The sequence below is a fragment of the Trichosurus vulpecula genome, chromosome 1 (assembly GCF_011100635.1).
Source record: "Trichosurus vulpecula isolate mTriVul1 chromosome 1, mTriVul1.pri, whole genome shotgun sequence".
NCBI lineage: Eukaryota > Metazoa > Chordata > Mammalia > Diprotodontia > Phalangeridae > Trichosurus > Trichosurus vulpecula.
In genome coordinates, this window is record NC_050573.1 from 552,918,772 (window position 1) to 552,934,165 (window position 15,394).

At 38.2% G+C, this 15,394-nt stretch overlaps 1 protein-coding gene across 1 annotated transcript in view; it reads left to right on the forward strand.

Annotated features, from left to right (window-relative positions):
• SMG1 (SMG1 nonsense mediated mRNA decay associated PI3K related kinase) overlaps positions 1-15,394 on the forward strand; it is a 122,150-nt gene that overhangs the window by 36,138 nt on the left and 70,618 nt on the right. Inside the window, exons 7-13 of the mRNA XM_036741710.1 lie at positions 2,917-3,042; positions 3,514-3,586; positions 4,646-4,743; positions 10,737-10,910; positions 12,876-13,100; positions 13,635-13,736; positions 14,430-14,699. Of these exons, the coding sequence (XP_036597605.1) occupies positions 2,917-3,042; positions 3,514-3,586; positions 4,646-4,743; positions 10,737-10,910; positions 12,876-13,100; positions 13,635-13,736; positions 14,430-14,699 (1,068 nt within the window). The remainder of the gene's footprint in view (positions 1-2,916; positions 3,043-3,513; positions 3,587-4,645; positions 4,744-10,736; positions 10,911-12,875; positions 13,101-13,634; positions 13,737-14,429; positions 14,700-15,394) is intronic.

Consider the following 15,394-nt stretch of genomic DNA (forward strand, 5'->3'; position numbering starts at 1 on the left):
TTTTTACCCTATCCCTGTTACCTTATCTTCTCCCACTCCCCATCCTACCCACCCCTCCAAGAGCCCTTCTCTATGTTCTCCCCCCACCCTCCCAAAAGCCGCTCCTCAACCCTGTCTCCCCAGTTTTCTCACTCTACATATTCAGAAGGCGTCTATACCTCTTCAACCCAGATGAGAATAAGGTTCCAGCATTACCAGCCCTCCACCCCCACCTGCTTCCTCTGTATTAGCTCTTTCCCATTTTTATAATATAACTGTTCTTTTACCTTTTTCTTACCCATTTTTGTTTTTCAGAAATGATAGCAGTTTTAAGAATACAGATAACATTTTCATTTACATAATAAATAAAGAGTTAAACATTTCCAAATTTTTTAATCGTCTGTATCTTGTGTTAGTCATTTATTACTCTTTGTCTGGTCTTCTATAGCCAGTCAGTTACCAAACCTGCTGAATTCTGCATTGAGAATTTCTTTTCCATCCTAATTCTCTCTTTTTTTTTCCTCAAAAGTATTTATTTATTTATTTTATTTTTTAAGGCCATTTATTTCTTTAATATTTTTAGTTTTCAGCATTAAATTTTTACAAGAGTTTGAATTACAAATTTTCTCCCCATTTCTACCCGCCCCCCCCCAAGATGGCATTATTCTGGTTGCCCCATTCCCCAGTCAACCCTCCCTTCTGTCATCCCACTCCCCCCACCCCATCCCCTTTTCCCTTACTTTTCTTGTAGGGCAAGCTAGCTGTTTATACCCCATTGCCTGTATATCTTATTTCCTAGTTGCATGCAAAAACTTTTTTTTGAACATCATCTTTTAAAACTTTGAGTTCCAAATTCTCTCCCTTCTTCCCTCCCCCCCCACCCTCCCTAAGAAGGCAAGCAATTCAACATAGGCCACATGTGTATCATTATGCAAAACCCTTCCACAATGCTCATGTTGGAAAGACTAACTCTATTTTGCTTCTTCTTATCCTATCCCCCTTTATCTAGTTTTCTCCTTTAACCCTGTCCCTTTTTCTCCCTTGACCCTGTCCCTCATCCTAATTCTCAACCACTCTAATTCAGGCTTTTATTACCTTGTACCTGGACATAGTAGCCTTCTACCTGGTGTCTTGCTGCCATTCTGTGGAGGGGCCATAGCTCCTCTCCAGTCTACCTTTCATGAAACTTGCAGAGAAATCTTAGTAATGTTACTTCTGAACTTAGTAACATTCCTTGGCTCCCTGTTACTGACGCTTGGATAATATGGACACTCCTGGATAAGAAGTCAGTCAGAATAGAGAGATATCTTGAAAGTATGCCATTATTTAACCTAGTGGAGAGAAGACTGATAGGGGGCATGATAAATGTCTTAAGTATTTGAGGAGATCTTAGGAGGAAGAAGGAATAGACTGGTTCTACATGGCCCCAGAGGACAGAGCCAATGGCAGTGGTTGGAGGTTGCAGAGAAGTAGATTTAGGCTTAATGTAATGAAAGAACTTCCTGTCAGAGCTATCTGGTTTTGTAATGGTGTGCCTGGGGCATTAGTGACTTCTCCTTCACTGTATATCCTCAGACAAATGTTAGACAAATTTTTTGTCAGGTTGTTCCAAAGTTCAGGTATAATTTAGGTTAGGTGGTCTCTGCAGTCCCTTCCAACTCCAAGATTCTGTGATACTTTTGATCTCAGTGTTTAAATCCCATGATGTAATATGGTTCTTTTTCTGATTTTCCATTCTTATCCTCTTCTGGAGATCTTATGTCCGTTTGGGTACTATCAAGTCAAACTACTGCTTTTCAGCTGCTTGTGAAAACCCTATGTCTTTTTCATGCCATCTTCTGTGTCTGGAGTTAACCTTCCTACCCTTGTCTAGTTTTCTTTTTTCTTTCAGGATCTAACCTGAATGCCACCTTATCCACGTATCTACTCTTGGCATTCTCTCTTCACCAGTTCTCTTCCTCACCCTCCTCCCATCTTTCCCTAAATTTGTTATAGAATTTGACCTGAACCTGCCCGTTGCATTTGTTTCTTAGTTGTATGTATAACTTCTCCCCTACCTCCAGTTAGGTTGTAAGCTTCTTGAGAGGAATATCTATTTCATCTCCTTTTTTTTTTTATTACATTTAGCACAATGCCTTGTATTTATATTTAACTTTTGTTGACTTACTTGGAATGGGCAGTTCATCAGGGTATGTGAAAGTTGAACATTACCTCATTTAACTGTTGGTGGTATGCCCTTTTTTAGGTAGTCAGGATAAAATACCTAGAATAGTCAAGTGATATGAAGCAGTTAGAGCAGTGACTATATAATAGTTTTGTTTTACTTCTGTATATAAATATTTTAAATGAGCTTGTTCCTGAATGACTTGTGGAAAAAGAATTGTGGATTATCTTTAAGGCTAAGGTGAACTATTGCTAAATTCTTCTGAAATGAAGTGATGATTAAGGGCAGTTTCTTAACCTTCTGGAAGTTCTTAAATACCCTGAATCACTTTAAAGCAAAATATGATAAATATGAAAAAAAAAACTATGATGTGCTTTTAAACTTAAAGAAAACTGCTTATTCCTTCAGATATGTTTGGCTGGTAAGTAGTCATTGTGTAAAATGTCATTGAGTAAAAATGTATTCTATACGATATATTGTCAAATATGGGCTTTTCTTTATTTAGTACACCTTCCTAAGCCTCAGTAGTCATAGTACTATATTAGGATATTACTGATGGATTCCACAGATTATGTTGGATTTTTTTCCCCTTCATTTTAATCCTTTAGGGGAAAGACATTTTCAGAATACAATTCATTTAAGAGGACCGTCATGAAATCTGGTCTATGTATAGTGCCTAACTTTGTTAACACAGTTAACTAGTTAAGTACCATTTCTAATCTTTGTCTTTCAACTATGTTGGGAATTTATACCTTGTTATTTTTATTTTTAAGCTTGTAATGACCAGCCTACAGACCATTCTAGAAAATGTGGATACACCAGAACTACTCTGCAAATGTGTGAAGTGCATACTTTTGGTGGCTCGATGTTACCCTCATATTTTCAGCACAAATTTTAGGGTGAGTTTGTGGGTTCTTCTCTTCTCAGAGGGTGATGAGTGATCCATGAAAGGCTGTCTGTGGACTGGTCTCTCAAACAGATCACCTCACTGATAGGTAGTATGACAAAGAGGATGTAGATCTGGGCTTAGGGTCAGGAAGACCTGAATTAAAATACTGCCTCTAACATGTGCTAATTGTGTGATCTTGGTAAAAGCATTTAACTTCTTATGGCAGATCAACATTGCAGGAGAGGATTTTTATATGAGGGAATTCCAGTTTGCCTTGCTTTCCTATCCCACCAAGTCATTTCACTGATAGCTTATCAAAAACAATAATAATTTTCCCTCTTGGTTCTTTTTAGTTTTTTGTAATGGCGAGAAAGAGTGGGTGGAATAGATGGTCTTTTACTTTGAAGTATGCTGAAAATGGGGGAAAAGAATAAATCCACAAAAACAGTAGTTTGATTAAAACCCTCTTCTCTCCTTCAAGGATACGGTTGATATATTAGTTGGATGGCATATAGATCATACTCAGAAACCTTCTCTGACTCAGCAGGTGTCTGGTATGTATTTTAGTCTATAAATAAGATTAAATATTATGGCTTGAGGAGGATATGTGCTCAATAGAAGCACTTGATTTTCTTGAATATAAATAATAGTATTCTGTCTACTTTGTATGAATAATGAGATCATTATAGGGAATCTAACTTTTTAAGGGAAAGTAACATCAATTCATTTTTTTTTTGGCAGGGGGCAAGGCAGGGCAGTTGGGGTTAAGTGACTTGCCCAGGGTCACATAGCTAATAAGTGTGTCAAGTGTCTGAGGCCGGATTTGAACTCAGGTCCTCCTGACTCCAGGGCCGGTACTCTCCTCACTGCGCCACCTAGCTGCCCCAATAACATCCCTTCTTAAGGTTTTTTTCTGTAATGATCTCATCTGACTTAACATGAATAGTGGCACTTCTTTAAAGTAGATGACAATTGGTAACTTAATTTCAGAAGTGGAGGAAGAACCCAGTCAGTTGTCATTAGTTGATTGGTTACCAAGAACACTTCTATCAAGAAATTAGGATAGATTTAAGGAGAATAGGCAAGTGCTCAAAAAACCAAAACAAAACATGAACCTTTCGAATTGAATACATCGGTGAGTAATTACTATTTGTTGATTTTATTTACATTCATTAAGCCTCTTTCTCTGTAGCATTTTTACTTCCTTATTTGATTCTTAAAAGAAACCTGTGAAATAGGGAGACGGCTGAATTAGGTCTTAGTTCATAGATAGTCAACTTTGGTTTTAATTTAAGACGTTTTTCTATGTTCAGTTGTTAAATTAGTGGCAGAATTAAAATAAGAACCAAAGTATACAGTGAATTTGTTCATTTTGAATTAATACCATATTTAGAAAAAACTTTACCTGTTAAATTTTGGAGGTTTGATTTTATATATACTTTTCTTCAGTATGATAAGGTATCTAAAATTATACGTTTTACTTCTTTAATCTAAAATGAAGTTAAATACTTTTGAAGGGTGATCCATTTAAAAACTAGGGTCGGTAAAAATCAAGGAAAAAAGTTTTCTTTGGTCACTCTCATCTTTTAAGATTTGTCTTACACCTTTCCTAGGATGGTTACAGAGTCTGGAGCCGTTCTGGGTAGCTGATCTTGCATTTTCTACCACTCTTCTTGGTCAGTTTCTAGAGGATATGGAGGCTTATGCTGAGGTAAGCATTGAATGGGAAATATTTTTTAATTTCAGCAGAAGGTTTAAAAAATTTAAGAAATATAACTGCATCCCATAAGGTTTGTCATTCTCTTTGATGATATTATTTCTCTGGTTTGTTTTTTGGCCCACTTAGTCTATCTTTCCATGGCTCTTTATTATATGTAATTTTTACTGCATCCTGATCTGAAATGGATGCATTTAATATTTGTGCCTTTCTGCATTTGATTTTGAGGTTTTTATGCCCTAATATGTAGTCATTTTTTGTGTAGGTGCTATGTATCTCTGGGGAAAAAGGTATATTGCTTTCTCTCCCCATTCAGTTTTCTCTAGAGGTCTGTTGTATAGTGCTGGAATTTGGCTCCCATATTCCTTGGAGTTTTCACTTTGGGATCTCTTTCAGGAGGTAATGAGTGAATTCTTTCAGTGACTATTTTGCCCTCTGGTTCTAGGATATCAGAATGGTTTTCCTTGATAATTTCTTAAAAGATGCTGTCCAGTCTCTTTTTTGATCACTGTGTCCAGTAATTATTATCACTATCTTTCTTGGATCTGTTTTTCGAATGAGATTTTATTTTCTATTTTTTTTCATTCTTTTGATTTTATTTGACTGATTCTTGATGTCTCATAGAGTAATTAGCTTCCACTTGCCCAATTCTAATTTTTAAGACATTATTTTCTTCAGTTAGCTTTTGTGTTTTCTTTGCCATTTGGCCAATTCCACTTTTTAAGGATTTGCTTTCTTCAGTGGGTTTATTTTTTTCATTTGACCAATCCTATTTTTTAAAGAGCTGTTTATTTATTTTAGTGAACTTTTGTCCTTCCTTTTCCAAGCTGTTGACCCTTTTTTCATAATTCTCCTGTTTAACCCTCATTTCTTTTCCCTATTTTTCTTCTGCCTCTCTTACTTGATTTTTAATATCCTTTTTTGAGCTCTTCTAAGAGGACATTTTGGGCTTGAGGCCAATTCATATTCCCCTTTGAGGCTTCACTTATAGATATTTTGACATTGTTGTCTTCTTCTGAGTTTGTTTTATGATCTTCCCTGCTGCCATAATTCTCAGGACTCTTTTTGGTTTTTTGCTCATTTTTTTTGAAGTTGATCTCTGCACAGGGGGCACTGTCCCAAGCTTCCTGCACTAGGGGTCAGGGGCCTCAGGTGCTGGAAGCTTGCCCACTGTGCTGGGGTGGCCCAGCTTAGTTGTCCCTGTTGTGCTAGGGTTCTGGGGCTGGTGATTTGACTAATATGCCCGGGGCTGGAGGCCTCATAGCTGGTCTGCTGAGCCAGGACCACAGAACCTGGGTTGCTGATCTGTGCTGTGGTTAAGAGGCTCTGGCAGGGGCAGCTAGGTGGCACAATGAGTACAGCACCAGCCCTGGAGTCAGGAAGACCTGAGTTCAAATTTGGCCTCAGACACTTGACACACTTACTAGCTGTGTGACCTTGAATAAGTCACTAACCTAATTGCCCTGCCTTCCCCCCTCAAAAAAAAAAAAGAGGCTCCTGCTGGCTTGCCCGGACACTGTCTGCACTGGGTTCTGTTCTCTTTTTACCCAAGTGAGACAGGCCTTTCCTGAAGTCCTTCTAGGTTATCTTACACTGGAAAATTGTTTAACTCTGTCTTTTTGTGGGTTCTGTCACTCCAGAATCCATTTTGTGGCTTGATTTGTTGTTTCCAAGGGAAACTGTGGAGAGGTCAGACAACTTCCTGGCTTCTCTCTGCCATCTTGGATTTGCCTCTCTCTCAATTGCCGGATCTTACTGGTCATTTTCCAGTCATAATTCTTCCCCTTCCCACCTGCTGCGTTTGACACTGCTGACTACTCTCTTCCTCATGGATGCTCTGTCCTCTCTGGGTTTTCATGACACCTCTCTTCTGACACCTTTCAGTGGGACCACTCCTTAGTCTCCTTTGCTGCCTCATCATCCATATCACATCCTCTGACTACTCCAGTGTTGAGTCCTAGGCTCTCTCCTCTTTTCTCCTCCCCCTGTTGGTAACTTCATCAGCTCCCCTGGATTTATCAGTCACCTCTATGCAGATGACTCATAGATCTATGTAACTAGCCCCACATCACCAATTGCTTATCAGTCATTTCAAACTGGATGTTATGGAAACATATCAAACACAGTATATCCAAAACTGCATTCATTGTTGTTCCCCAAATTCCTATTCCCCCTCACACTGATAGTAATAATCCAAAGTGCTTTTATGATGCCCTGAAGGCTATTTATGGGCCAGAGACCTATGGTGCATCTCACCTACTCAGTGCTGTCGGAGCCACATTGATTAGTGATAAGGACATGATGCTGGAGAGACGAGCTGAACAATTCCGTAGTGTTCTCAACAGACCATCATCAATCAATGCTGAGGACATTGACCGTTCACCTCAGGTTGAAGTCAATCCCTCCCTAGCTGAAGTTCCACCTGAAGAAGAGGTTTTGAATGCCATTAGGCTCCTTTCATGTGGCAAAGCACCTGGCGCTGATTCTATTCCAGCTGAGATTTACAAGGTAGGGGGCCCATTGCTCATACAAAAGCTGACTGAGATTTTCCAGGTTGTATGGCAAGAGGAGATTATCTCCCAGGAATTCAAAGATGCCTCCATTGTCCATCTCTATAAATGTAAAGGAAATAGATTATCCTGTGACAATCACAGGGGGGTCTCTCTGTTAGTCATTGCTGGCAAGATTCTTGCCGGAGTCCTCCTTAATAAGCTGATCCTTCACTTGGAAGATGGTCATCTACCTGAGAGCCAGTGTGGCTTCAGAAAGGGCTGAAGTACAGTCGATATGGTGTTTGCTGCCCAACAACTCCAGGAGAGATGCCAGGAGCAGAACAGAGGTCTGTATACAATGTATGTAGATCTGCCCAAGGCCTTTGATACTGTTAGTTATGAAGGCTTATGAAAAATTATGTCAGAATTTGGTTGACCAGAGAACTTCATCAGCATTGTACGTCAATTTCACGACGGTCTGCTTGCCCACGTTCTGGATAATGGACAATGCTCTCATGCCTTCCCAGTCACCAGTGGAGTGAAGCAAGGCTGTGTGCTTGCTCCCATGCTTTTTTTAGCAGGATATTTTCAGCCATGTTGTCAAATGCTTTCAGTGAGAATGAACATGACATCAAGGTCAGCTACTGCACTAATGATAAATTTTTCAACTTGAAAAGGCTACAAGTCAAGACCAAAGTGGAGAGAGTGCTGGGGCATGATTTTCTGTTTGCAGATGATTGTGCACTCAGTGCAGCCTCTGAAGCTGAGATGCAACAAAGTATGGATCAATTCTCTGCTGTTGCTGATTTTGGCCTAATAGTTAACACCAAGAAAGCACAAGTGCTCCATCACACCATCCACATGGAACCATCAGTTACAGCAAATGGAGAGGTTTTGAATGCTGTGGATAAGTTCACTTACCTTGGTGTAGTGTACTTTCCAGGCATGTACACATTGATAATGAGTTTGACACATGCATTGCCAGGGCTAGCTCGGTGTTTGGGAGGCTCCAAAGGAAAGTTTGGGAGAGAAGAGGTATTAGACTGATTACCAAACTGAAGGTCTACAGAGCCATGGTGCTGACCTCATTGTTGTATGCCTGTGAAACCTGGACAATATACCAGCACCAAGCCAGGAAACTGAATCACTTCCATTTGAATTGTCTTAGGAAGATTCTGAAGATCACCTGCCAGGATAAGGTACCAGATACTGAGGTCCTTACTTGAACTAAACTGCCAAGCATTCAAACTCTGCTTCAGGGAGCACAACTCCGATGGGATGGCCACGTTGTTCGAATGCAAAATGTACACTTTGCCAAAAAGACTATTTTATGGAGAATTCACACAGGGCAAGTGTTCACGTGGAGGGGTCAGAAGAAGTGATACAAGGACACTCTCAAGGTCTCTCAAGAACTTTGTGTGACATGGGAGACATTGGCACAGGACCATTCAGCATGGTGTACCCACATCAGAGAAGGTACTGTACTCTATGAGCAAAGCAGAATTGAAACAGCTCAGGAAACGCAGGATGCGCAAGTTTGGAGTATCCGCCCCATAAGTTCACATGGACTATTTGTACCCAACCCGTGGCAGAGCATTCTGAGCTAGTATTGTCCTGATCAGCCACAGTCGGATGCATTGACTCTTGACTCAAGCACAGTGATATCATTTTGATCCTCTTTGAGAAGGAAGAACAACCATCCCCCGTCCTACCTCACCCTCCTCTCTTCTAAATTTTCTTATTTCTGTTGAAGTTATCACCATCCTTCCCATCTCCCAGCCTGGTAACCCTAGCGTTATCCTTGACTCTTCCTTTTCCCATACCTTTCACATCCAGTCTCCCCAGCATCTCTTGCATCAATCCCTTTCTCTCTACTCAAACAGCCATTTTAGTTCAGGCTCTCATCAAATCTCACCTAGATTATCACAACAGCTTCCTAGAAGTTCTCCTTGCCTCATGTCTTTCCCCACAAATACCAATGTGATTTTCCTGAAGAACAGATCTAATCATGTGTCTCTCCTACTCAAGTCAACTCTAATGACTTCCTACTGCCCCTAGCATAAATTAAATTCCTCTGCTTGGCTTTTAGAGTACTGAAAAACCTTGGCCCAATTTATCTATATAATCTCATTATACATGGATTCCCCCTCCCACTTTCTGTGATCCAGCCATATTGACCCCCTCAGCTCCATGCATAACATAGCATCTTCATGATACCAGTCTCCATGACTTTAGACTGGCAACCTCCCCGCCTAGAATGAACTCTCTTGTTGTTTCTGCCTTATGGAGACCTTCTCTTTAACACATGAGCATCACTTAACAATAACATTAACTTTAACATCAAGTATCATTTGTCTGAAACTTTTCTTCCTTCTTCACTTCCTCCCACAACTGCTAATACCCTCCTTTCCAGACTACTAGTATTTAACAGCTTTGTTTATATTTGCATTCATTTATGCTGTACACATCCATATTTGTATTTGTCTTCCTCCTTATAATGTAAGCTTTTTTCAAGTAGAGATTGTTAAACTTTTTATACTTGTATGCTAGTATCTAGCATAGTGTCTAGTACATAGCAGGGATTTAAGTACCCAAAGGATAAAATTTACTCTTTACTTTGGAAGTCAGGATTTTTCACAAAGTTCCCATAACCTTTTTTTTTCCCATTTCCCACAATTCCTCTAATATAACTTTGGCTCACTGTAGATCGGTCTATTTGCAGTTCTGTAAAAAACATGCATATTCTCACCTCATAGCCTTTACTCAAGACATTTCTCACATCTGAATGTAGATTCCTCAACATTTTTTTCCCTAGATTAAAAGCCTTAAGTTTTCTTTAAGACTTACATCTGTTGCCTTTCTAGACTACCTACTTTAGTTGAGTGAAAAATTTTCTACTTCAAATTTATAGCATCTCTTATCCATATCAATTATCCCATTACAAGGTGGTATAAAATTTCTTGTGTTATTTTGTAATTTAACTTAATGTATTGCCTAATTTTTGAGTGTTCTCTCTACCCCAGTTTGTAGATCCCTTAAGGACAGGGATTTATTTAGCAAAATGGTGTATGGGAAGTAGCAGAAAAAGTATTTGTTGAGCAAGTAAATTGGAAACCTTTTGAATTGTAAGAGACCTTATGTAACTAGTTTGTGTTAACATTATATAGAAGAGGAAACAGGCATGGAGGATTGAAGTTTCTTGGCCAAAGTTGCCAAGTGAGTGAGTGGTAGAACTTAGATTCAGAGAAAGATTTCTGTCACTCCAAATGCAGTGATCTTTCTACTGCACTGTTAGAGTAAAAATTATATCCTTTATCAAGTGGATTTAATTAACATTAATGTGAAAGAAGAGATCCATTTCTCTCTTCCATTTTTGTTGTCTGTACCAAATGTTTATTTTTGAGACTAGAGGTTTTTTTAATCTGTTTTTTTTTTTCTTAATGGAACTTCTGTACTTACCTGTCTTCATAAATGAACATTCTGTACCCTCTCTAGGACCTCGGCCACGTAGCCTCTGGAGAGTCAGTAGATGAAGATATTCCTCCTCCATCAGTATCATTACCAAAATTAGCAGCACTTCTTCGGGTATTCAGTACTGTGGTCAGAAGTATTGGGGAGCGCTTCAGCCCAATCAGAGGTCCTCCAATTACTGAAGCATATGTAACAGATGTAAGTTTTTTATAAGGTATCCTTTATATATTGTTGAGAAAAAAAAGAACCTCTCAGTTCTCTAAGCCCTAGTAACTTTTAATTTTAACTGTTCTAACAAGCTTGATTATCTGTTTTCTCAGTTTCATAGTAAAATGATTAGAAGAAGCAGATTAGGAAGGAGGAAGGGATTGCTTCAAGAGGTAAACATGCTGACAACAAAGGAAGACATAAAAAGTATGAAAAGATAGAAGAACCCATTAAGTATAGCGAGTTAAAGCCTATTTCCATAGAGACAAAACAGCTCTCACATCTCGGCATTGAGAGTATCACTATATTACAGCATAGTATAATAACGTTTTTATAATACTAAGGTTAAGATTATGTCTTCTGCTTAGAAAGGCTGGGACATATGTAATATATTTTAGAGTGATCTGTATTAAAAATGGTTTCAAATTATTTGTGGTTGAAAAGGATATAAATCTTCAGGACAGAAACGGCTATTTAATGACGTATTCTGTGATGCTAGATAAGTCAGACCTTTCTCTATAGATAGTCAATGCCAAGAATGGATTTGGTAGTGTTCTTATTCAGATAAATGGGGCGAGCGCATTGGCGTGTGTATTTCACATTCTTGTGTCGTTGCTGTGGTCTTTGTTAGAGCTAGGATTAGTCTTTAAAAGCTCCAAAAGGCTGCAGCGTGCGCAGCTGCCCACCGCCATAAAACCATCTCCGTAGATGGGCTAGAATCAAATCGAGGGTATTGGACCCGCGTCAAACCAGACCGTGAGATAAGGGGTGTCTGCCCCAAGCGTGTGAAGACGTCCCCCGGTGGTATGGGTGGATAAGAAGAGTTTGTTCCAATGGCCGTGAAGGTGGCTGAAGCAGGCACTGTAGAAGACATTAACATCTGCTGCATCATGGGCCATTGCCATCAGTGATTTTTGTTTTGCCGCTGGACTTCAGCGATTCTGGAAGAGAGAATGAGGCTGATGGCTTTGTGCAGCTCTGCCTCACTTTAAATCCAGGTCACAAATAAGTCACCCCATGATGTCATTGGTGGTCCTCAAAAAGGACGGATGAACAACCACAAAAGCAGATATGTAGGCAGCTAAACAACTTGCTGAAACATAAAGTAAAGCAATCTTGTTAATGACTTTCCAGTAATGTAACTATCACAGATTTTAACTTGAATTTTCATAAAAAGCATTTTTCTTCCTAGTTGGGCTTTTTAATTGCTTTCTTATGACGACCAATGGTTAAAGAATCTTGGTGTGGATTATTATATTCCAGTACTAGTCTACTTTCTTTTCCCTGATTTATATTCACTGGGAATTTAGTATAGAAATAACGATCATCCTACTTGAAAAGTTATCTAAAATGATCACTCATCCTGGCACCTGTTACTTACTATCGGTCAAAATCTTTTCTTAACTTTTAAAAGGTGACAGTCGGCAGTTTAAAAGAGAACAGATCAGTTCGCAAGAGCAGTAAGGTTATTTTGCTATTCATCGTGCTTAGTCAGTTTGTCATCCTTTTTTTAAAATCTTTTTTTTTTTTGTTAACTTTATTTATAACAATAAATATGTACTAGAATGAAATCCAATTTGTAAGTTAAATCTCTAGAATTTTCTGGCTTAAGACTGTTTTTAGCGTGCTAGCATATTGAACACCCTCATTAATTAATGTAAAATACTTTTATCTTATCACTTGTAAATAAATTCAGACAGGGACAGTGGAAAGAACACTTTACTTTAGAGTCAGAGGATCTGGATTCAAATCCTGGATTTGACACTGACTTTGACAAGTCACTTGGTAGGTCATTTGCTGGACCTCAGTTTCCTGACTGTAAAATAATTGAGTTGGAGGTCCTTTCTACCTTCAGATCTCTGATCCTGTTGTCCTAACAAAGTTGATTTTTTTAATAATAAAAGATAACAGGTTTTTTTCAAAAAAAAAAAAAACATTATTTTTCCCCATTTGCAGGTACTATACAGAGTAATGAGATGTGTTACAGCAGCGAACCAAGTATTTTTTTCTGAGGCAGTTTTGACAGCTGCCAATGAGTGTGTTGGTGTTTTGCTTGGTAGCCTAGACCCTAGCATGACTATACATTGTGACATGGTCATCACATACGGATTAGATCAGTTGGAGAATTGCCAGACTTGTGGTACAGATTATATCATCTCAGTCTTGAATTTGCTCACATTGGTAAGTACTTCATTCTAGTAATTTATTGATTTATGGTTTATTCAGGCCTTTGAATTTAAAATGGTAGGTTGGAAATTCTCAAAGGGTATTGTTTTAAGATTTACTTTTAGACTACTTAGGAATTTTTTCATGTATTTTTATAGTATAATGTGCTTTTCCCAGTACAACATTTCCCTTCATTTTATTGCTAGAAGTTCTCAAATATTTTTAAGTTATTTACAGTATAAAGTTTTCCTTACCAAATCAATCTCCAGAGTGTCTCTAGGCATTGTACAAGATCATAAATGGTCATTTGGGGACTCCCCATTATATTTTGCTTCTTTTCCACTTTCACTTTTGTGTAACATTTTTAAAATGGGTTAGTTTAATTTTCTTCTTTGAACAAATGGCTTTTATATTAAGTTTACAGAGTTGAGTAAGTTAATCTTATTTCAGGTTATTTTAAATTAAAATGGCATGCAAAGTTTTAAAATTCGTGAGATTTGGGATTTTAAAAATATAGATGAGACAAATGTTGTTGTGTTATGCTTTTAGATTGTTGAACAGATAAATACAAAATTACCATCATCATTCGTAGAAAAACTGTTTATACCAGCGTCTAAACTACTACTTCTGCGTTATCATAAAGAAAAAGAGGTGAGTAATACTTACATACAAAGCTGATTTGTGAGGAAAGGGGGATCTGTAAACATTTTTACCTTATATCAGAGGACATAAATACCTGTTAAATGATCTGATTAATACTTGTTCTCTGAATTTGGGGGCTGAATGAATTCTTTGAATAAATGTTTGTTGACTATTATAGAACCATACTGATGTAGGTTGAAGGACACTAGATTTTCATGTGGCAGGCAAAATTTTTAAAATTTAATTTAAATAAAATGTCCATCATTTCATGATCATCATAAAGATTTAAGCCAGTTGTTTAAAAAAGAAAAAAAACTTTTGGTTGGGCTCTACACATGCGTTTGAGATTTGTAGTTTTATAACTGTAAAGTGAAATTTGTGAATAGGATTTGTTTTTGTAAAGAATCAATTTTCAGTTTCCTAACTTCTTGATATACCCAAATAACAAACAACAAAAAAACACCCTACAAAAGTAAACACAGGAAATGCTCCTTCTAAGCATTTTTCTTTAGAAATTCGCTTTGAGTGTTTTTAGAAAATTTATTGTAATTTCTTCAAATTAATTACTTAACACCTTACATTTGTGTGATCCTGGACAGCTTTCCAAGTATATGCTGAACATTTGGAGCTTGGACATATGTCAGAAATGAGCTGAAATAGAAAAATTACCCTTTTTTTGAGATGTTTTCTTAAATTTTCAAGGTTGTTGCTGTAGCTCATGCCGTATATCAAGCTGTACTCAGCCTGAAGAATATTCCTGTTTTGGAGACTGCCTACAGGTTAATTTTGGGAGAAATGACCTGTGCACTGAACAACCTCCTGCATAACCTACAACTTCCTGAAGCCTGTTCTGAAATCCAACATGATGCTTTTAAGAACCATGTGTTCAATGTAGACAATGCAAAATTTGTAGTTATATTTGACCTCAGTGCATTAACCACAATTGGAAATGCCAAAAACTCACTGATTGGGGTAAGTCTTTAGGACTTTTTTTGGTCCATCCTTTCTACTTATTTCTAAAATATCAGCTACGTGTGGCTAGAGTCATGTTGTTGTGACTCCAAAATTACTATTCAGAGAAAGTCTAAATGTTCCTTTCAAAGAGTCAGATTGGCATAAATATACTTTCTAATTGTTGCTGAGTAGTTCATCTATTTCACTTTTATTAGAAATATATTTTTATGACAGTTAAATGAGTACGCACAAAATAAAGCAACTTAATAGTTGCCATTATTATGGATATTATAGGGGTATTTAAGTTTACTCTTTTAAAAACTGTCTGAGGCAGCTAGGTGACTTCGTGGATTGCACGCTGGGCCTGGAGTCAAGAAGAGGTGAGTTCAAATCCAGCCTCTGGCACTTACTAGCTGTGTGACCTTGGGCAAATCACTTAACCTCTGTATGCTAAGGCTTACACTGGAGAAGGAAAGGCAAACCACTCCCATATCCTTGCCAAGAAAATCCCATGGACCGTATTGGCCTGCACTGGTGCATGGGGTCACGAAGAATCAGACACACCTGAACAACAGTAAATTTGGGAGGCAGCTAAGTGGTGCAGTGGATAGAGTACCAGGCCTGAAATTAGGAAGACTCATCTTCCCAACTTCAAATATGGCTGCAGAGGGGCAGCTAGGTGGCGCAGTGAGTAGAGCACCGGCCCTGGAGTC